Raw genomic sequence first — 24,008 nt, 5'->3', positions numbered from 1 at the left:
ATGTTTTAACGCAGTGTAATGAGAAAGCGAACAGGCATGAGTTTAATCCTGGAAAAAGTATATTTTTCATCATTCTTTGCTAGCCAAAACAAATTTGTTCATGTTTTTACTGTAACATTTATTTAAATCAATTTTTGAAAGTAAAATCAATATTTAAAATATGTGTTTGATGTGTCATGACTCTCAGATTATATCTGAGGTACAAGTAGTTATAAAGCTGTATCCCATTCAGTGGGAGTTCTGGTGGGCAAGGTCTGGAGAACAGAGCTTTATTGCTTGGAATTCCACCTCCTGTATCTATTATTTTACAGTAGAACATACGTCAGGCACTAAGTATGGATTTTGGAGAGAGCTCTGAAGCAGAAACAAACAATGATCTGCTTTTATTACTCAGTTTAAATGCAGTGTCATCTCTGCATGGGTGCTCCATATGTCCTGATCAATTAAGGGCATGCTTTTCTCTGTACTAGATTTCCCTCGTGTGTCTTCCTCAATCTGTGCTCTGGTATGGTATAAGTAACATTTCTGCCTGGCTTGCATTTTAGGTAGATTCACTAAGCATTTCGGCCAAACAGATCATTCACAACCAGGTGTTTTAATCGCTAAAATTCGCACTTCTGTGTATCTTCTGTTAACTGAGAAATACATATAGCTTATCAATTGTGATTGCATTATGAACACTAACATGGAAATTTCATGTGTTGATATGTTTTTAATGTATTATGATGAGTCTTGTATTTTTCACAGTCTTTCTAGTGCAGCATAATGACCTTCTGTTCTTGGCATTCACAGTGAGAGAGATGCTTATCTGAAAGCAAGAGATTTCAGTTGCTGATTCAAGACATTGTCTCCGATCTATATTAAAGAGAGTTAATTTGCCTGAAAGTCTGTGTTCCAAAGCCTCTTTGGTGGACACTTCAAGAATAAAGAGTTAGGTGTTAAGCAGGAAGATACTACCTTTCCTCATAGCTTTAAAAGCTTTGCAAAGCTTGATCCTTTCTTGCCCTCTTAAAAGGAAAAAACCAATAAAGTAACTGTAGGTTTTGTATTGCAAAAATCTACTGTTTTGTAGGTTTTGTATTGCAAAAATCTTCCTTAAGATTCAGTGGCAGCAAAGGCTGCTATTATTAAGTTTTGCTTTGTTTCAAATCTTTCAAGTCAACCTGTTTTTCACATTATTCTATACTGATACTGCAAGTGAACTAATGTTCTTCATACTCTTTTTGTCTGTCTGCTTAGAGAGAAATTTTGCCAGAATGTCTCCAAACGAAAGCTCTCACTATCTTGCAAAGATGAAGTTTCCGTGGAAGCTTTTCTGAAAGTTTTGAGAGCTCAAAAAATGAATACCTGAGAGAAGTAAACTGTCTGAGAGGCATGATGTATGGTTACAGTTGGACATTTTTTCTGTATTCCTTAGTTACTAGCATACACTTGGCAGTGTTTGCTTGACTGAACCTTCTCGACAATGTCTGCACCGTTACCCAACATACAGATGTCTTTGGATACAGTTTCATTTTTTAGAGATCTCTTGCTCTAAGAAGTTAGTCTTTTCCTGATACACAGGTTAAGGGCTGCTACCACAGACCATTGAGTGAAAAATTTTCTTTGTGTTTAGCTGTTGGAAGAGAACTTTTTTCCTTTTTTGGGCAACTAACTTGTTCCGCTGGCAAGCAAGATACAACTAGTAGTGCACATTTCCCCAGTTCAACAATCTTTTGTGTTATGGCATAGAAAAAAATATATATTAGCCAATAATAGAAGAAGAAAGAAACCATCTCATTAATCCTACTCAACTAACAGATCCAAAAAAGGTTTCTGTATACAAAATAAACTGTAAGAATAGCAGTACCATACTCTTATATATTACTTTTCCTTAATAGCTCTCAATTTTTTTTTCAAAGGAAATCAGCAGTGTTATTCACATTTTACAGATGGAGACACTGAAGCACAGAGCAGTAAAGTGATTTGCCAGGTGCGCAGCCAGGAATTAGAATGCTAAGCACGTGAGTCCTAGTCTAACCTTTTATTTATACTGCAATACTACTGCTCAGATTCAAGCTTTTGGAACTAGTGATTAGAGGCTACAATAAACTTGTAATTTCCCTTGCAATGGGGACAGCATTTGTTTTACGTGTGTTCTTAGTCAGTAAATTATAAGCTTTTAAAAGAAGTATGGCTGTTTCAGGTGGAAAATCCTGAGAGTGCTTCTGCTCTGCAGCAATAGAATATATTTAAGGAATAATTCTGCTTGAAACAGAGACCTTTGAATCTTTGACTGCTTTATGTGTTGCTAAATGTTTGTGCATTTTTTGCCAAAGTATGCTATGGGTGCAGAAGAAGGCTGAACAAAATCATGGAGGAGAGATCCATTTGAGGTTGCTATATACATAGAAACTCCATCCTTAGAAATAACAGCTTAGAGAAATCTTTGACATGGAAATTAGTGGAGGCTGGAGGAAATATGTTTGCCCTTTTCTTGCCCTATTTTCTTGGTTTTCCCCCTTTTGACTGCTGTGGAGTTCAGGTACTGGAATATGTATAATTTTAGTCTGACTTAGGACAGTCTTTTTATACTTGTGTATAAGATTTATTTTGGAAGCCTCTATTATTTTTCATTTGCTCTTAGAGAAAGATATCATACAAACAGATAAAGAGACTGAAGGAAACATAGATTTACTAGAATAATCTTAACTTTTTTCTAGGAGAAATCCGTAACTTTGCCAAATATCTCCTATAATATTTGCATATGGAACTTTCTGTACAAATGCCGTTCTAATAGGCACAGCAAGAGTGTAAGCAGTTACTATATTTATTTTCAAAACACACACATAAAAATCTCTAAATGCTTGATATGCTCAAACAAAACTTATGTGAAGTTCACACAAACCTGTATGTTCTATTGCTAAAAGGTGTTTAATGGCTAGTCATAAATACTAGCTTTCCTAAAACCAAAATCTCATATCCCCTTTAAAGACAGAAATACCCTGTAGAAAATTCTAGTGAGTGCAGTTATGTCAAGATACCGAAGCCTTGCTCATCTCAGTCTATACTCGTGGGTGGGCTCAGGACTTTTGGTTATCCAGTGCTGTCTTTAAAATGTATCTGGATCCTTAACTGTTCCTTCAGGAATCATACTGTCTTCATGCCTTTAAGGGTCTGAGCATAAAACCCCCACCCCTCCTGGTGTGTTTACTGCCTTTCAGTGTTTTGGTGTAGAAGTATCTATGGCTGACTTGACAGACTTCCACAGAACTTTACGTCCTAGCTTACTCTCTGGTGACCTGAGCTCATACACTGAATGTAAAGATTTGACTATGTGGAATTTTTGGCAATGAGCTTGTTTCCACAGTGTTTACCTTTATTATTCACAACAGCTCCATACACCCTGGAATAAGGAATGACCATTATTTTTTCAGGGAACTAGTATTTATTGAATGAATATGTTATGGTTTAACCATGGTTTAACCAGGGAGTAGGCAGCTAAACCCCATGCAGCTGCCTGCTTGCTCACCCACCCAGTGGGATGGGGAGAGAATTGGGAGGCAAAAGTGTGAAAACTTGTGGGTTGAGGTAAAGATGGTTTAATAATTAAAAATTATAAAATTAATTTTTTTAAAAAAAATAAAAGGGAGGAAAAGGAAATGACAAAGAAAAACCCCAAGAAAACCAAATGATGCAAAACTCCCCCAATTACTCACTGCCACCTGAGCGATGCCCAATCAAGTCACTGAGCAACAGCATCCCTGGCCAACTTCCAGCTCCTGCACCCTCGTTTTATTGCTCAGAATGGCATCATATGGTATGGGATGTCACTTTGGTCAGTTGGGGTCACCTGTCCCACTGTGTCCCCCCAAACTTCTCGTACGCCCCCAGCCTACTTGCTGGCAGGGCAGTCTAAGAAGCAGAAAAGGCCTTGATGCTGTGTAAGTGCTGTTCAGCAATAACTGAAACGTCCCTGTTATCAACATTATTTTCATCACAAATCCAAAACATAGCACCTCGCAAGCTACTGTGAAGAAAATTAACTCTATCCAGCCAAAACCAGTACAGATTGATTGTCAGATTTTATGAAGTTGACATTGATTTTGGTGGCCAGCTTGAGACAAGAAGGGACCTGGCTAATATGATTACCTAGGTAATCTATATGAGAAAGTGTTTCTGTGTAAGATAACCTACCGTGCCTGCTGAAGCATCTGCCTCTGGGTGTAATATTCACATTGTTAACCCGCAACAGAAATACAAAATTTGAATAGTGTTATCTAGAGGATTGTCATGCATTAAAATGCACTGGATCCTCTTGACAGTGTGACTGCTGGCTCTACAAAGTGCCTTTTGCTCAGATGAGCAAAGAAACACAAACTCTCAGCGACAGAATTTGCTGGGTGGATATGCAGCCTTCTTCACATCACATTCCAGTCCTACAATATCTGGCAAGCCTTCTCCATTTGATACTGTTTTTGGATGCAGTCTGTCAGTCTTCCCTTGGGGTTCCTCAGAGAGGTACTGCTCTTACTGTATACAGTTTTGCTTTTCTCTCCCACTGGTGATGTATATTAGAAGAAAGCCTTTATTTTCTTTCAAGCATTGTCCCATATGAAACTCTGGAGGGTAGAAACAAATACACTCATGGAGGTTAAGCTATGTGACACTAGATTTTCAGAAGCAGTAGTTTTTCCATACTACAGGGCAAGGGAATTGCTTTTCTTTCTTTTTTAATTTTATTCTGTCTGAATAGGATTTCTGTACCAGTAATGATTCTGGTTTATTGCTTGGCACCTTGACTACAAGAAGATGGCAATTGATCCCCCTCTTTATGGTTCTATTATGTTGCCTAATATTTTCCTACTTGTCTGTTTCCTTTTTAATTTCTTTGCAGGCACTTGTTCAAGATCTTATAGTCAGGATCTAACCTACTTCTTTCATATATTATATTTCCCTTCATAAGGAAGGCTGACGATCATGTTATATTTCTCAGAAAATAATAGATACCTCTTGCCACCTGTAGAGGGTTGGAAAAGAAGAAATACTGCAGGCCTTATCCTGATGGAAAAGTAGTTATATGTTCAGAAAAGGCAAAACATGCACATTATTAAACTTGTTTTATTGAGTTGAAAGTTTATAGTTCCTTACAAGATATGAGAGTTAGCGTTTGCAAGAGCATTCCTCTTGTGAGAATTTATGTGCATTTATTGTGACAGTTTCTGTCCTACTACAGAAATGAAAGGTTATATTTCTTAATGACCACATCAGTTTTCATGGGAAACCACCCCAGAACGTAGCCTTGTTTTTCTCAAAGAATTCATCTTCATACTTTTTACATTAATATAATGTCTTTTCAAACATGTTTAAGTTTCAAAGCATAGCGGTTTTTATTTAAGCACTGATCTTTTTAGTAAGATGAGTTTGTATTCAAGAATGATGTGTGGAAACAATGTGTACATTTGTGTACTCTGTTTAATTCCAGACTAATTTGCCCCACTTTGCTTTGGCTGCAAGACTGCACCGATTTTTGTGTTGCCCCATTGGGAGGTAAAAACAGGAGAACAGTTTTTTGAGATGGAAAGACAAGAGATCAACCAAAGAGAACCTTTACAGCTAGCACAGGAGAAAAGTGTCAACTAAAAATATCTAGGTGTTTGTGTGCGCATGAGTGTGCTCACGCATGTGCATGTACTTAGTTGTGTAACCTTTGGGGTCATTTTCAAAATGAAGCACTCGGTGCATGTTGGAGTGGGGGTTCTGTGAAAGCCGTGAGGTCACTGAACTTAAAACAGCAATTCACAGGAAAGAGTTGGTAGGCAACTGGCTCGAGGGTGAATGTTTACTCATAGAATCACGGTGTAGGTAAGGTTAGAAGGGATCCCTGGAGATTGTCTAGTCCAAGCCCCTTGCTCAAAGCAGGGTCAGCTAGAGCGGGTTGCTCAGCACTGTGTTCAGTTGAGTCTTAAATACTCCTCAGGGATGGAGAGTCTAAAAGATACCTGGGCAGCCTCTTTGAGTGTTTGGAAGTATCTGTTAGTTTTCAGAGATATTCATTAATATCTTGTTGATAGGGTAGTGAGGAATAGCTAAGCCTAATGTGAGTTTGGTCATTCCATTCCACTTCCAGACCACTTTTAGGTCTGAAGCAAGTGTGGCATGATTTGCAAGAAGTAAAAGCCTTCTGCAATTCTTTAAACTCAGGGCGTTGAGACACAAAAGAAATGGAAACCTGTGTCATGGTAACAGAATGCCTGTGTTTGGCACTGTTCAGGATTGGTCTGCCCATGTTGGTAAGGCCTTGTAGAATTGCAAATGTCTGGTCAGTTTTCCAAGAAACAAACTATGAAATTTTGTATACAACAAATACCTTCAGAGAACTACTTTCAGTAGTGAGAGGCTGCATATATGTCACCCAGCGTAAATGTAGACTTAGTATGTTACTTCTCTTAGCCTCAGTGAATTAAAGGCTAGTACACTTAATTTGTCGAAGTAATAAAGGTACTCATGTGAAAATATTGCCTTGGGATTTATGTATGTACCTCAGCACTTGTTGAATTAGGTGTGTCTATCCTTATTGTGGTTAGTGAGTAAGGCAGAAGAGTATCTGTATTGTTCACACTACTTAATTTTTTCAGAAAAGTGTAATATGGAAGGTCAGTTGCTCTGTTCTTAGGTATCACACCCGATTTCCTTTGCAATCTCATGTATCCTACTGCTATGCCCTGCTTTCTGAAATGATGCTGCTCTTTCACCCATGTAAAGACTCGGAAAGCTAATACTGTTATAAGCATTTGAAGCAGAAATGTAGTTTTTATATGTTATGTTCTTTTTTAAAAAACAAGAACATGATTTAGATGTGACCTTATGGAACACGTATGTAAAGAGGAATTCTGTGTTTCCTATTAACAATTTGATATTTAAGCATTTTAAACTCTTAAGTAGTATGTTGAAGAGCAGCTCTTCAATATATTCTGTGCTAATGTGGAAGCTTATCTCTGTAAGCAAATCCTAAATGTGCTTTTGGCTCTGGCCAGGTGTGTGAAGATTTTGGATTTTTTTGGTGATGATTTTTTAAAGTAGCTGCATCATTTGTGTTGTATGTCTAAGTCTGTTCCCCCAGGAACTTCCTGGCTGGCTTAAAGGTTCTTACTACTGAATGCTTCAAGGGAATTTTGGAAGAGTTTCATATCTTGCAGTTATATGTAATGTTTTTTTTAAGATTGTCTTTAAATTACTTTAGGTGGTCTGTTTGTATTTTTTACTTTAGCTGTCTCTCTTTTTAAATTTTAAAGAGGAATTGGGATAAGAATGCTTTTATTTTACCTTCTGGAAATCATTTAAGTATATTTTCCAGTGAGTTCTGTTTAAAATATCTCCTACCAGTTCTAGCAGTGTGTTTTTTTATCAGACTTACAGATTGTTTTCATCTTCTGAGTGTCCTTTCTCATTGTAATGTATTGGTGGTCTTTGCCCTCATTCTTCAATCTTTCAGTTTTGCAGAGAGCTGTTAAGATAGGAAAGAGACATACTTAGAAATCTTTAAACAAATTTCTTACAGCTGTGGAAAACCTGTGTAATTTCTTTCCTAATTCAGGTGTCAAAGCTGTCATTTTTGTCCCCATAATATCCGCCTGAAATAGGATACTGCTGGAACCATTTTTTGTTCCTTATGAGAGCTGCTGCTTCTTCCCGTGTTTTTTTGTCTGAACCAAGTACAATTTTTTTTAATGTAACAAACAAACAAACAAACAAACATGTTTCAGCTGTTCTAAAATCTCATTTTTAGGGTGCTGCTGGTTTAGATGATTATTTCATCAGATTCTTAGAGCATGAAGTCAGGGACAATTACAAATGGAGTTCCTAGATAAAGAAAAGACATCAAACATTACAGATGTCTAAAATAGAAGAGTCAAAATCCTGCATTTTGCCTCTTGCTCTTCTGAGTACCATTAAAATATTTCCTACATGCTCTTATCATGTTGAATAATCCTTAATTCTGATGTGTTTGCAAACCAAAGTCTTTTTGGTTTGTTTTTTCCATTTTCACAAGGTTAATTCTCAGCTCTTGTTATACTGCCACCTTGTTCAGCTCTTGCTGCTTTAATTTTTTGTCATATTTTTATCCTAGTTTCAAAGAGATCAATACCTTTTACTTTACAAACTTCTAATATTGAATAATAAGTAAATGAAATGCTTAAATTACATTTTTTCTCCTTGTGTTCCAAGGTAATAGATGCATGAAATTGAAAAACTATAGAAATAGTTTAAAAGCAAGTGTGTTTTTAGATGTAGTATAAGACTGTGTGAGCACAGAGATGTTGATTTCTTCCCCCTGCCCCATTCCAGCAGGCATATAGAGTCTCAAAGAAAATGAAAGTTTAAATGTTGGCAAAGATAGGGTGTTAGCCAAATGAATTTTGAGTTCCTTGTGCTTTGAATGTTAGCTCTATAATTTTGACTTCCAAAATTGAGAAATTGTAATGGATATATTATCTTTCTTCAAAATATATTTGAATGAACACAATAAAATCGCATCTCACTTCATTTTCATAAACTACATGTATTCATATTATATGTGCCGGAAAAGTCAACAATTAATTGAATAATCTAGAAATTTTTGGGAAATGTGATTACTGAGTATTTGTCTTGCCTGAAGTCAAAACCAATTCTGAGTCTCCTAAAAATTATCACTTGTGTCATATTCTGGACTTCTGTTCATGTTTTCACTGGTGTTTCATAGTAATGTTTAAAATATGAATTTGAATTTTGTTTAAATTTACAAATTAGATTCTGACTTTTATTTTGATGGATGGAATTCATGGAAGTGTGTCAGGTTGCATTTTCCCTTTGCCAGTAAGTTTGACCTAAAAAGGTTGCACCCTTATTCTAGATGACTAAAAAAATAACATTGCAAAATCTGCCTAGCAATTTGAAGATGAAACTGACTGATATTTTTTTTTTTACAGTGTGATATTTCATAGGCAAACTGATGAAGATACCTGAGAACTACTTAATTAAAGCTACTGATGAAGTTAATTTAGGTGATAGAAAGACTGTTATGCCACATAAAATATTACTTATTTGAAATAAAGGTATCATTGGAAACACCGATGGTTTTCAAACTGCTTTTATGAAATTACTGTTCTATAAGACGTGAATAATTAAGGAGTCTGTCTGTGATTCCTCTGTGTTGTAGGGCATCCTGTATGGTGTCTTGATCTAGTAAATACAGTAACTGATTTCTATGCCTACTAGGCATCACAGATTTGGCAAATAACATCCTTTTACTCTCAACTGTGCTTATAGTATTTTTTTCCATCTGAAAGTACTGTTTGTCCAAGCAACTTTTATTTGGAAAGAATAGTAATGGGCAAGTGAGGGACTATTTTTTTAAAGTAATCTGTGTTTGGAAAAAACATATTTCCATAAAGTAGAAAGGCAATACCACTATTTGCTATTATAAATCCTCCAAGATCACCTAAATTAATGATGCAATGTTTCTTTGATGTGGCAAATGTTAAAACTTTATATATTATTTTAAAAGACCAGAAGCTATTGATAGTTTTCTAAATAAAATCACTTTATTAGGAAGATGCCTTTAGAAGTTTGCACTTAGGTGCAGGAAGTTTTTGTTTTAACAAAAACCTAAAAGAATGGTTATGTGAATTTTTAGAACATTTGTCGATAGCATAAATGTTTTGGTCCATTATGATGATTCTTAAAAGTTGATTGCTGGACTGCTAGTGTTATTTTTTAAAAAATTCTGTTATGTTTTCTTTGGTCAGATTTTCTGGTTTAGAGTTAAATAAAACTATTTTTATTTTCAGATAATCCCAGATGTGGCTTGTGGAAATGCCAGTTCCAATACCTCTGCTGGAGGTCGTCTTATCTCCTTTGAAGTTCCACAGAATACATCAATAAAGTAAGAATATTTGTTGTATGTGATGAAATATAAAAAGGCTTTTATTTTAATTTGCCGAGATATTATAGACAACAGTTTTTCAGATAGGCAGATTTGTCAAATGGCTAAAAGCATATGAAGGAACTTCAGACAGACTTCAGGCATTTGGCAGTGCCATGACAGCTCTTTGGTATAATTTTTCCCACATATTTAATGTTTTAGAAGATGTAGGCATGTAAACTGTCTCTAGGCTATCAGAATGCATTAGAAATTAGGGCAGACATGTTGAAGATGTCAGTCTGGAGAAGAGATGACATTTCCTTTCTCCTTCATGCAGTGAACATTTTTTCCTCCTTTAATCTCAAGATGCACTTGCTGGTAGAAAGTGTTATTGTTGCCTATATAAACGCAGGTATTTTGTGATTTGTATTTGGTTTCTGGATTACTGCTTTGAGTGTCACCATTAGCTGTGAAGTCTTTGTGTATGTCCTACAAACCATCTCAAAAATCTGCATTTATTCTGTGTTGTTCACTTTTCAAACTCATGCCTTTTCAATCAAATACTTGCTTTTTTACATTTAATTAACAGAACTTGACTTCCTGGAAAGATCTGATTCTGTCAGCTGGGATGAGGCATTTGCTTATTGCAAATTTTATTTCAAATAAAAATCTGCCAACGTAGTTCTCTGGCTCACAGCTTTACTGCAGTTTTAGACTTAGATTTACCCAAAATAGCCTACTTTTCTCATACTGTCATCTTATCTTTCAGAATCCCAGCTTTCAGTTAAAAAAGGCCATGCTCACAGGAAAAAAACCCAAACTGATGCAACCAGACAAGCTGCAGACAGTTTGGAGCAGTAACTGTTAAATGTGGGAGCTGTCCTACTCTTCCCACTTCCCACGGGACTTTGAATCCTGCTCATTCATGAGCATTAAGCCTAAGTCAGGACGAGATCTGTGAGTGTGGATGCTCTGGCTGGCTGGAACCTGTAAGCAAACAAGTGTCTTTTCCTGAAATCAGGAGTAAACTGGCATCTGTGGATTCCACAGCTGTATTTAACACCCTTGATGGAGGGACCCCATTTTAAAGGGCGTTGCAGAGTACATGGTTACTTTTGGTCACTTTTTACACTATATAACTTTAGGAGTGTTTTATATCTGGGTAGATTAATGCAGGTCAATATCTATCTTTATATTTCCTGTGCTGAAGGACCAAGTAACATCCCTGGTTCAATGGCTACCTATGAAAGGAAAATATTTTTTGGTTAATAATTTTATTTTATTTTGGTTGTCAGGTGTGACCTAAACTGTGAAACTAGTTGCTTTCCTGTTCTAAAAGTGAGAAGGTCAGCTTTGGGGGTAGCAATGGAAGTTGTTTGCAAAGAAGACCCAAAATACTGTCAAAAATTTGCTTCTTATGGTGTCTAGTTGCAACATTTTTTCAACTTTTATTAAACATGATTAGAAAATGTGCATTTCTTGTTTTAAACTTGAATAAGTGGCAAGGGAGAAACTGCCTTGTGTTTTTAGGAGGATTGAAATGATTTCAGTACAGGAAATCGTGGATCAGAACTTCATCTCTGGGTATTTGGAGGCCTGTTTTCAGCAGGAGAGAATTATCAGTTTTCAGCAGTTGCGTTTGAATTTTTGGAGGATTGTTCAGATTCATTTGGGATTCCTTCAGAGGAAATTAATGCAGATATTTGGGAACTTGCCAGAAACATGACAGGCTTTTCTTTTTCCTTTGTGGAGGTGAGTAGGGAAGAAAGTACCCTGGGAGGAAAGAAACACTGCCATAGAGATAGTGCTCCCTAGTGGAGCTGACAGTATATATGTCATCGTAGATATTACTTTATCCAGTCTGTCAATATTCAGGAAGGCACCGTGGACTCAGTGACCTTGGGAACATTACATGACTCATTTGATTTACAAGAATAAACTGCTCTGAACCTTCGATCTGGTATGTCAAACAAATGAGGATTCCTACCAGGATCCGTCTCCATGTATTGAACGAACATTGAATGTTCTTCAGTAAACAAGAGGGCTGGATGTACTTCAGCTGCAGAAAATGATGGCATTGTAGATGTAGACTGAAAGTACTATTCAAAAAGGAATAAACACAAAGATTGAATAAGGATGCTTTATTATTATATAACGTTTAGGTAAAACTCTTCTTGGGCACTAAGATAGTCTCCTTCACATATTAGAAATTGAGACTCTGTATGTAATAGCAGATTTGATCATACACTATTATGCAAATTTTACAATTAAAACATTTTTTATTTTTGTACACATGCTAAAACCCTTCAGGCCTTTTCTTGATTCCATACTTGCTACGTTTAAGTTTCCCTTCTTTGTTGATAAGCTTTTGTTCTGCAGTGATGTACTTAATAATACCAATTTCCCTCAGTGTAAATATTCTTACTGTTTTTTATTCTTAGAATAAGGCAAGATGCTACTGCTTCTCTTATCCTGTTATGGAAGGTCACAACCACTGGATTTAAACAGTGTTCGCTTATTGATGGCAGAAGTGTCACCCTTCTCCAGGCACTGGGTGGACTTGTTCTTTCTGAAGAAATGCTTGCGCTAGGCAACAACTATTTTATTGGTGAGTAACATGCTAAGTTTATGTTTATCACCTCTAGGTGACAGCTGATGGTTTACCTAACAGTTTAGAGAAACAAAGAGGTAAATTCCCTTAACTGAAGTGCTGCTGAAAGATCCGGGTGTGATATTGGGACCACGTTTTAGCCATTTGTTCATTCAAAGCAGACAAGAGACACACTAAATTCTTATGCAGGTAACACCATTCACTTTAAAATCTGGATGGTGCTTTCTGCCTGATACCTTTAGATGATGCAAGGTATTTTATATGTTCTGGTTTAATCAGCTGTAAAGCTTTTGCTTTGAGGTGTTTCTTTGTCAGATACTGTATCGTGGGATACTTTGAAAAGAAGCTTAAGCCTGTACACAGTGAACTTGAAAAAATATATTAAAATACAATAGGAGATCTGATCTCCTAACAGTATTTACCTGCGCTACTTTTTCCTCTTCTAGTTTTGACTCTGTGAATATGAAAACTTAGAAATATGCTATATCTTTCATCAGGCAATTAAATGTTAAGCATCTTTGTGGAAGGAGTGTAATGAAAATAGGCTGATACGTTATTTTTAAGTGTATGGGAAATAATGCTGATTTAATGCAGTATTTATGCATAGACACAATAGACTTAATTATATTGAGCTTTCTGGGCAGATGGTTTATTATACCAATGACATGAAACCAAAGTCGTTGTAGTAACAGCATTTATTGTAATCTGCTTGAAATGCTGTATATCTTATAATGAAGTATAAGCTGCCACAGATTGTTATTTCACAACTTATCATGCTAATAAATGTAAAATTAAAAGCATTCTGTTGCAGAAACATTGGGCCAATACTGTTTGTAGCTAATACAGAAAAAAACCCCAAATGCAGTAGTGGTGCCATGTTCTCTCCCTTTTGAGCTGTCACTCAGCAAAGATATTGCTTGAAGGTTGTTAGTATAATGATTTAATTACCATCAGTAGTGGTTTCTGTTTGTGATATTTATTTTCTTCTAATTTCCATTTCCTTATATTTTCTTTATTATTTACTTCCTTCCAAGATACTTAGGATTAGTGGTTTTTTCTTTTAATCCAGTTTTGCGTTTAATTTATCAAAGTTAAAACTCTCCTCATGTGTCGTCTTCAAGAATAAATTTTTGCATTTGACTTGTGATAGTTAATGTATGATAGAAGTAAGTAGAAACTTGCTGAAGACAGGCTAATTTTAACTTTTATGCACTCATGACAGTACCTAAAGCCATAGCTCGGTCCATAAGCTCCCAAATAGAGGGTCTAAGTTGCTCTGTGAAGGCTCCACTTGACTGTACATGCCATACAGCATAGGCTATTGATTTAGCTTATTTAAATGAATATTGTCTTACTCTTTCCTAGTTTGTCTTGTCCTACTTGTTTCTCTGTGACTGTCTTTCTGTCACTTGGACTTTTACTTTGAGTTGTTTATTGTGTGCTAGGCAACAAGGTGAAAATATACCTTTTCCTTGATGAATATAACCCAAGGTTTATTTCATAAAAATTGTACTACTGATCTTCCTTATTTCATGCAGTACAAGTTTTCTGAGGCTTCTTACTTTACTTCCATCTGGTTTCTGATACTTCTTTGGTCTTTCTTAATTTCCTGATAGTGAAGGTCTTTGTAGAATTTTCCAGGTGTTGTAGCATAATTTGATTTATGTAAAGAACATGAATCATAAATGCATACGCATGGTGCAGGAGGGAGACTCAAATAATATAGTGATATATTCATGAATAGGAGCATCTGAGTGCTTAGTAGAGATGAGTGCAGATATAGTGCATTAGAATTTTTATAAATCCTATTTATTTTAGCAAATGGATGGATTACCTGTATTGCTTTTGATAGAAAATGAATATGAAACATTCCCTCTGCATATCTTTTAGTCCTGACTCATTGCAACTCTATACTATGATATAATCAAGTAATCAGATAACCTTTTTCTGGAGTAAATTATTTTATAGGGCCTTAATTTAGTTATAGCTTTTGCCAGTATAATTTCCTTTTATTAAAACACTTGAGCAGAAAATGGGTGAAGTACTAAAGGAACAGGGAAACTGAAACATGAATTTGTTAGTTTAAAAGTGTTTCTGACCTATCAACATTTGTTGTAAGAAAGAGAAAATGGAGTAGCCTCTGAATTTTCTTTTCGATTGTATGGAAATATTCTGCTTACTTTTCATCATCAGTTTTTGTCCAATAAGTTGTAAATCTTGTGTGTAAAACTTAAAAAGGAACTCAGTCATTTGGTCTGAAAAATGCCGAATTTTATCTGAACTCAACTGAAATCCATAATTCAGGTGAAGTCTGTATAAAAAATAATTAAATCTTTACTTCAGATTTGATCCAGATGTATGGAAATAATCTGTGAACGTGACACACCTCACTTAAGTTTCTCATTTTCAATAAGATCAGGTGAATAAGGTTTTTCTTACAGACAACTTTCCATATGTTTCTTGATATACATGAATATTCTAAGGTACAGTAAATTAAAATGGATTATTTTATACAAAAAAAAGCAACCATGTAGCATGTGCTTTTATTGATGATATTTAAGCTAGAACAATGTCGAGGCCACAAGATACTATAGCATGCTGTGAGCATAGAATCACACAGTAAGGCTGTGAACTATGCCAGTCAATATATTTACTTTATATAATTTCCTCCTTCTTCCCCTACTCTTCTGTTCAAATGAGATTTTAAGGATTTTTCTCTTAATTGGTGAATTCTGTACAATGCATATTATTTTTTTTACCTTTAAAATTTTTTCTAGTAGAGCTCTAAGTGAAAAAGGGGAAGATCTGAGTGTTTTGGGTTTTGTGGTGTTTTTTTTTTATGTGTGTCTTTTGATCTACATCTTCTTTGGAGGTAACACAGTGACAAGTGACCCAAGTTTTGATACGCAGCAAGGTACTTTAATTACATCTTGCAAATCTTTCTGAATAAGGTGGTTATGTCAAAGATAAAACATTTAGGGGAATATTATTTGGTTTGTGTTGCCTCACAGCAACACAAATTTAAAGTTGTTTAGACAAGACTGAAAAGACTCAAAAGTCAGCAGTAATGTGCTGATTTGCTGATCATGTCATTCAGGGCACAATGTCTAGAGGTTGGAAAGAATGCTGTCACTGAGATCTAAAAATAGACACCTTGATCATAGTGCTGTTTACTCCAGAGACAGTACCTGCACTGCATGAGACTGAAGGGTTTGAGGGAAGAGAGGAACACAACTAAACGAAAAAGAGCAGTCTGTGTTCTATAATGTGATCTATAAAATGGCTGCTGCATCTGCAGCCTTTTGCAGTGCAGGAAAAGTTATGATGCTGTGATTAGGCAGTATGCTTACGTTGTCAAGTTAAAGTATTTACCCCATTAAAATAAGCCCCCATAGACGGGAAAGAGTACTGACTTAGAGCCTGGCTTTTACCTTCTGTAAAGCATTCTTACCATGACTGCTTTGCTTAGAGTATTTTTAACGAGTTTCTAAGATTTTATACTACACATGTGCCAGTCTTCTAAAATAATTTATTATGGCTTATTATAAATTAGGCTTATTGGCCAATGGGGGAAAAAATACCAATATGGTTCAGGTTTTGAAGTGAGAAAGCCCCTGGAAGTACTGCTTCTCTCAGTCGGTTAGGTGGGTCAGCTGTAGGATGAAGCACACAGCATATTCCAAGGTGGTGGTGGCTTTTAATGCCAAGTTACTACTAGACAAAGGTAACCACTGGATGGCAGATCTGTAGTACAGGCCAGGTGAACTGTTGATCTGTGCTCACTGTTTGCAACAAAAATGCTTCATCTGATGCCAAGAGGTTTTTGGAAGTTTTGTGCCAAAATTCAGGACTTAAATAATTTTTTTTTTTTTTGGAGGACATTTCCAGATGTTTTTAATACCTATACAGGATATTATAATTTCTATTATGTGGAGTGCTATAGGTGGGTCTTGAGATTTGCCAGAGAGATAGTTGGGATGTGGAGGAGAGAATTAATCATATTTTTATAGTAAGAGATGGCAATTAAGGGATCAACATGTAAAACATTAATTCCTGGAAAGTCTGCCTTTTGCTTCAATAGACCTATAGCTTTGTAATCTTTGTCCCGATGTTCATTGAAGTTGTGAGTGATTCATGTATCAACTATTCATCGTATTTATAAAATGTCTCATCAGCATTTATTTTAATTCAGGATCTTCATATCTTCATGCTAGCGATAATGGTACTAGCATATTTGAAAATGAATAGCTGTAAAACTTTACCCTGTTACGGTCACACACCTATTCTTCATTGCAATATATCTTGAAAAATTGAGATCAGATGAAATACATTTTACAAGTCTGAAAAAATGAGATAGGAGTATGCTGGTGCACCATCAGTTTGTGCATGAGCCTTTCAAACAGAAGTGCTCATGAATGTTAATAGGTTACAGAGAAGGAGCTCTGTGTTGAGTTGAAAGTGCTGCTTGTTATATGTTTTGGGGGAATCTAATCCACCCAACGTCGCGCATTTCTCTCAGGGAATAATATACTGCACTTGGGAACATGTACAGGAACATATAGATCTTTTTGTATACAAGTTTGTTGCAAGTGCATAAGATTTGCTAAACTGATTAAATAACTTCTCTCTTGAGAAAATAATGCATTAATATTTTCCTTAGAAAATATAAAAAAAGCCTTGCTGTGAAGGACTTTGAAGGGCATTTTCAGCTTGTATGGCAACTTTCGAAAATGTTCTATGAATTGTTGCATGCATCTTTTTTATCCAAAGATGCAATCACACTCTGAAAACCGGAGCGTTTATTCTGAAAACACAGTCTGCTATTGAAATAGTGAAAAAAACCAAACCCAACATATAATAAAAGCATTACAATATTTATTACTATTTTTTAATACTCACATTTTAGAAGTTTTACAGTGACGAGACACAATCTGTTTCTTAATGAGTCTTAATTTACCCTAGTGCTAAAGTAATATACCTGTTCACTAAGGCAACAATTCTGTGTTTCATGACTCAGTAGATACACCTGTGGATGTGAGACTCACAGTCAGTTGTAATTTCACAGTCTCCAGTCTACTGGGTAAACTGGTAGAGTTATACTGGTATACAGTTGACAAATTATATTTAGTGGGCCAATTCTGCTGGTAATCAAAAAAGAACATAGCTATTTATGTTGGATTAATTTGGAAATTGGGTAATAAAATTGCATATTATATGATTATCATTTCAGTTTTAAGAACTGTTTGTTCTGAGCATAACATAGAACATGGAGTAGGCAGTGCTGGCTGTGCGCATGCAACCTATTTCCTTCTTTTTCCCAACAACGTAAAAACCCCCGCAATTATGTTTTCGGGTCTCTATCATGGTTATTAGGATTTTAACTCTCAAAAAAACCTGCTTCTCATCAGCTTCCATGATAGTGTTGGAAAAATTGCTTTTCTACCTTAGTGTGCCCACTGCTGAAGCTGCAGTAATGGGAGCTGTTTCAGAAAAATAGTAAAACAGACAGTTGGGTGTTAGTATTTTGCCTCCATTTCGCCATAAGTAATACAATAGAAAAGTTTGTGTATCTATAGTTGTTTAAAAATGCTTGTGAATAGGTAGAAATTACTTGCTTTTTGACTTTGTGCTTTATTTAGTACTTCCATGATGCAGCTTAAATAGTTTTCATGGCATTAGTCTTCTAGTTTATTGTCTGGTGATAAGGAAAAGAAATTTATAAGCAAAACTGCTATTTCTCAGTTAAAACCTTACAGATAAGTAGAAGGTTTGACATTTAATATGAATGAATATTTTTATCTGAATAGGAAATTAATCCTCTGGCACAATCTTTAAATTTTAATGCTTACTTTTGTCACAGCAAAGACAAACTGATGTAGACCAGGTGTGTAATCTAGTTTTCTGCAAGCCTTTTAGATCAATACAATTTAACTAACTAGTTTAAAATACAAACTATCTCAAAAGTATTTCCTTAAAATTGGTAGCTGTACATGCTCACTTGAAAATGGATGCTATAGCATCTTTATTGTGAGATGAGGAATACTGATGGTATTCAAATGCCAGCACCTATAAGGCAGCTTGCTTGAATTCTGCAAAACTTTTTGAAGATTTTCTTAAAAAGGAAAATTAATCCTTGGCTCCTCAAGTCAAGAGATCTGTTGCATTTTAAAAAGTGTATGAACCATATACGTGTATGCACAGAAAGGATAATATTTTCCTATCCAAAATGCTGTCCAGCCTTTCTAATGCAACAAAGTATTTTCTTTAAGATCTCTGTCCTGAGCAGTTATATGCTCTTTGGGGTTTTTAATGAATCTTCTTGCACCATCTCATGGTACGTTAACATGTGGTCACCACTAATATGACTGTAGGTATATTGAATAGGCAAAATGAAACTTAGCGTACAAAATACCGTATTAAAAATAAATAATCTAGAGAGATATTTGGAAACAAGTCAGTCTGATTTTCTAGCTGGTTTTATCTGTCTATCGAATTTTAAATTAGGACGCAAGTTGTAACTGTGTCTTTTGGATGGTGTGGTTTGTGTTGTTACATGTCTTTTGAAACATGTACGTATTTCCATCTAAAGAAAGCAGTTTGCTGCATGTTCAAATTGTTTTTACATAAGCAAAAATGAAATAGGACAATTTTATTTCATAATAGGAAATGCTCAGTGGATTGAACTCACTGAAAGCCATGTAATCAAGTTACTCTGGCTTTAACATGTGTCAGCTGAGCATCTGTGTGAGCTCCTAGCCCGTGGCGTATGTGCAGTCATTTGACTTAACCCTCTTTCACTCTGGACTAAATTAAATCACATTGCCTTGCACATGCCGCCGTTGGAGTGTTCACGCAGTTCTGCTGCTCGGCTGAGGTGCAGTAAAGTGTGTCTGTGTGTGTGAGACCATTTAGTTACTTCTGCCCAAGTCAGCCTTGCTGGTAGGGGAATTTGGTGACAACTGCTCCAGTTAATGGGGCTTTCATTTTTATGTGTGCAGTATGCCTGGAAGGGCCCTATTGTAGGCAGTATTGAGTATTGTGCTCAGCTGTAAACATTTCCCTGGGGTTCTGGGCATAAGAGCTAACCTTGCAGAAAATGGCCTTTTGATAAACAATAGCAGCAGCAGAAGTGCAAACAGCGTAAAAAGTTCAATGAAGTGTTAATTTCAATGATTTTTTTTTTAAAAGATGGCTTTATAAGGCAAAAATTTAAGCATTCAGCTGAAATCCAAACCATTCTGAAGAATGCTGTTAGGCTGTATGAGAAAGGGTATCTATAAATATGAAAAAAAAAAAAATTCTGCCCTGCCCTTCACGAACAAGTTATATGTACGCCATCTCACATATAAGCAGATGTAAACTTTAGTTTATTTTTATTAAATTGTATTATGTTTTAAGCTAGCTTCTAAATAATTTTACTCTTTAAAGTAGTCTTTAATTGATCTGTAAATTATTCAATTTTTATTTTTATTCACTGCTACTTCTAGCAAATAACAGTGGGAATTATTTTTTTTATATCTTTGGAGGTTCATCTGCTCAAATTTGTAATGCTTGGCAAAATACCTTTGTTTCTTTATTCATTGTTAAGATTTCTCTTTTTTCAGATATGACTTTTGTGACCAATTCATAGTCAAGATATTTACATCTGGTTGATCACATGGTTGCTTGCACTGTGAGATTTTGGGCAGAGTGCTTAACTTGAGCTGTAAAATAAGGATACTAATGCATAATTTCAAGGAAAAGATGAGGCACATTTTAACACTATTTGTAAAATGCTTTGAGATCTTCAGCTAGTAGTCCAACATACCGTACAGTTTATTTAAAAGTAGGGTAGCCATTCATAAGTCTGTAAGTTGGTGTCAGAGATTCTGGTGGTCTACATTTCTGCCCAGAATGCTTGGCAGCATTGTTGAGATGCTGATAAGTGAGCACATAATTGGGAAATTGTGATACAGGAAATCTATTAGAAGATTGGTCTTGTCACCCTTGCTGGGCTTTCACCATGATTTTGGACAGTAACCAGAGTCCTTGAAGCCATGACAGAAGGTCACACTCTCAGCTACTGTCACATCTCTGTATGCAAGTGTTTTCATAAGTGTAAGTGTACTCTTGTTAGCTCTTTCATAGTCCTACCATGGGTTTTGGTCCAGTTAAGCTATTAAGTTGGGTAATTGTTTAGTAACAGTGAAATTCAGAAAATGCCATTTGTTATAGAGGAAAAGTAATGGAATGTGTTCGGGGATTTTTCTTTGCTAAGTGTATCCAACTGGTTTGCTCACTTCGCAAATATATTTTAGCTGTCAGTCCTGCAAAACTGAGCTCCAGCTTGAAAGTCAAGCAGTGTGGTATTTCTTCCTAAAGTTTTGGAAATAATTTTCTGGCACCCAAGTTTTGCTTTCTGTTACACCTGTGTAATGCTAACACTGTCAGTCTGCCTCTGATAGAATTGCAGTAATGTTACTGAGAATATAATTTGACCAGCGGCACATTTATCTTTGTCACTGTAATGGTGATTATGTCTGAGAAGAAAGTATATGTTTGATTTTCAGACCCTAGGATGAGTTTTCAGTGTTGGCAGTGAAGGAAGAAAGCATACCTATTTTTAAACTGAGTGTGACTATGATATCAATTTGGAGAAGAAAAAACGCAACGAGAAGTTCTACAGTCACTTATCAACAACAACAAAACATTCCTTAAATTGCTGTTTCATGTGCATTTTTGAAAGCTAAAGTATCTGGAACAGTTCTTGAACTGATTCTCACTGACATCTATATATACTTTCAGAAGAGTATCAGATCAAGGCTTCTGTGACAAAGCACAGTAAGCATGCTGATCTGTATAAAATTTGGGAGAGTTCTACCGCTTATAAATAGTGCTATTTGTGGGCAAAATAGCAGTTTCATTATTGCAGCTGTATTTTTGTATCCCCAGATGCTATGTTGCCTAGTAGTATCATTAGAGAATGATCTCAGATGTTCTGTACAAGGATCCTATGGTACTGATAGCATAGAAGTACTGCATCAAAGACTGTGCATGTCGTTGACTACCTGTTTCTCACTTCATGTTTACTGCTTGTATATGATAATCATCCTAAGGCAAACTAGGAAAGGATTCCTGACTCATTTTTTTCAGATTCTGTAGGAGACTATTCGTGTCGGGGCCCTGTGAGAGTATTGAGAGGCCTTAATAACCCTGACCATTAAGGTCTCATGGAAAATGTGATAAATGATTGTCTATTTGTAAATCAAAATCATGCCTCCACTATTTCAACACGTATATTTTCACAATCAGGTGCATCATGAGAACATCTTGTTATGCTTTTTAATTTGTTAGGTTTCTAAATTGACTTGAATGTGATTTCCATGAATGAGTGGAAGGATTGAGCTTTCTTAGATTTTCTAGATGAATAACCACTATTTGAGACTGAGATATGCATTGCCATAAGAGAAGGAAATTGGCTTTATAGTTAAACTGAAATTCATACTTTATGCTTAGATCCAAAAAGGCACTTAAGCATGGTGGCAATTAGTATAGACACCTGTGGTGGCCTTCATAGTCTTTAATATTAGCTATACCATATGACACATAGACAGCGTAAGAGTTGTGGACCTGAAATAACCTTTGGATAAAATTTGGACATAAAAAATTTAGGAAAAGGGACTAGAATTCAAGTCTCCCTTTGTCTTTTTTCTGGTGAGTTCTGTAATAAAAATGTAGTCGTCTTTTTTTCCTAGCTTCCTTTCTTCAGATCTTTCTTATGTCTGTGAAGTTCAGTGGCCACAAAGGAAAAGTTTGAGCACATTGACTGCTCTGGTTCAGCTTGCCGAGTAACATTTTCTCCTGTGATGTGAGAGATGTGGTCCAACAGAAAATTCCTTTTGGATATTTTAAACTTTAGGTTAATTCTATAATTTCCATTATCTGTGTTTGAATGAACAGACACGCAGCTTCTATACTAGAGTACTAAGGGTTATAAACTATGGTTGAATATGCTCTGATAACAGCTGTATTGTTTCTGAAAGCTAAAATCAGGTCTGGAAGTATTATAGCTTCATTAGGTTACTACATGACATGAACTGAACATGTGGTGCAGGCACACCCAGTACCACTGCTTTGCTCCTGAAGGCCTGGTGCTACCTGTTTTTCTTCTATTTGTATATGTCTCATTTTCCAAATAATAAATAAGTGACTGTACTGTACACTGGGAATAGGGTGGAGAAATGACATCACCTTATTCTGGGGCCCTTTTTTGTTTTCCTGCCCATTTTGGCTTACTGATGCCCTTGGTGCTGGGTCTGTATACTGGCAGGGAAGCTGTAGGCACTTACGTGTCTTGAGAACTCCACTGCTTTGCAAAATGTTGAAGTTGGCTACTGACCTCAAAAGCTTTTGGTGTGGGAAAGTGTTGGGAGAGAAAAAGAGAACAGATGGAAACTGATAGACATCCCACTGCTGTCTCATTTCCTTGGGAAAGCAGGCTAAAAATAAGTTGAAGACTTGGGGACTGATGCTTCACTGTGAGTGTCCAAAGCCCTTGGCAGTCATTCTTTCTTACCCAGGAAAGCTTTAGGTGCACTCAAAGACCTATACTTTTGTGAATTGGAACTTTAGCGTAGGGAACTATTACCATATTTCTGCTGTAAAATAATAATCTGTTGTTTCAACTGTAGGTGTATATATGTTGGAATGCGTGTAGAATACAGAGAAATACATTTGAGCCAACTACAACAGGCAAGAGTGATTTTGTGCGTAATAGCATTGGGTGCATACCAAGAGTTAGTTACAATTTGTAGTTCAGCTTTATGCCTTCTGTTAACATAGTATGCAATAGGATAATGTTCTTGAGCTGGTGGCCTGTTAGCTCCAGTCCTCCTTTTGGCAGTCCGCAATGGGCCAGCTCTGACCTCAGCCTGCTGGGCGTAGGAGGAGGGAGTTGTTCAGAAATGGGGCTTGTGATGGAAGCAAATCAGTTTGTGGTGCCTAGAAAATCTACAATCAATTAATGTTTGAGTAGGGGTAGTCTGAATAACATGATATGATCTTGCTGAAAGCACCTGGACACACTGATGACACCTGTCATCCTTTATTTTGACTTTATTACTTATTTTTTGTTCTTAACTTCCTTAACGTGAGAGGAACAGGGGCATATGTGCTTTGTGCTCCAGGGCATAAGCAGGTGAAGCTACCAGGGTGGAATGAGCTGTAGTGTATTTTACCACGCACACTGCCAATGAAATCATGCAGGTATTTCTCAGACTATCAAACAAAGCTGGAAAATGTTTCCTCTGCAATCTGAATGACTACTTACATGTTATGATTTATTAGGCTTTAAAACTGTTTCCGTAGTATTACTGTAAATATCTCAGCCCTGAATTCTTCAGCTGCTCTGATGTCATTGTGTTTTAACTAGCTTTAGAAAACCAGCAAGGTTAAACTGAACAGAATTACCTTTTGATATAAACAGCTGTAATGTTTTTCTCCAGCCCTTAGATGAAGCGAGCTGTAAACATGCTT

The 24,008-nt window shown here is 36.1% G+C and overlaps 1 protein-coding gene across 1 annotated transcript in view; it reads left to right on the top strand.

Moving 5' to 3' along the window:
• DNER (delta/notch like EGF repeat containing) overlaps positions 1-24,008 on the top strand; it is a 139,459-nt gene that overhangs the window by 59,698 nt on the left and 55,753 nt on the right. Inside the window, exons 3-4 of the mRNA XM_037407081.1 lie at positions 9,810-9,904; positions 12,325-12,491. Coding sequence (XP_037262978.1) covers positions 9,810-9,904; positions 12,325-12,491 — 262 coding nt within the window. The remainder of the gene's footprint in view (positions 1-9,809; positions 9,905-12,324; positions 12,492-24,008) is intronic.

The sequence above is a fragment of the Falco rusticolus genome, chromosome 13 (genome assembly GCF_015220075.1).
Source record: "Falco rusticolus isolate bFalRus1 chromosome 13, bFalRus1.pri, whole genome shotgun sequence".
Classification (NCBI taxonomy): Eukaryota; Metazoa; Chordata; class Aves; order Falconiformes; family Falconidae; genus Falco; species Falco rusticolus.
Note: the sequence above shows the minus strand (reverse complement) of the source record. Positions and strands in the feature narration are given on the sequence as shown.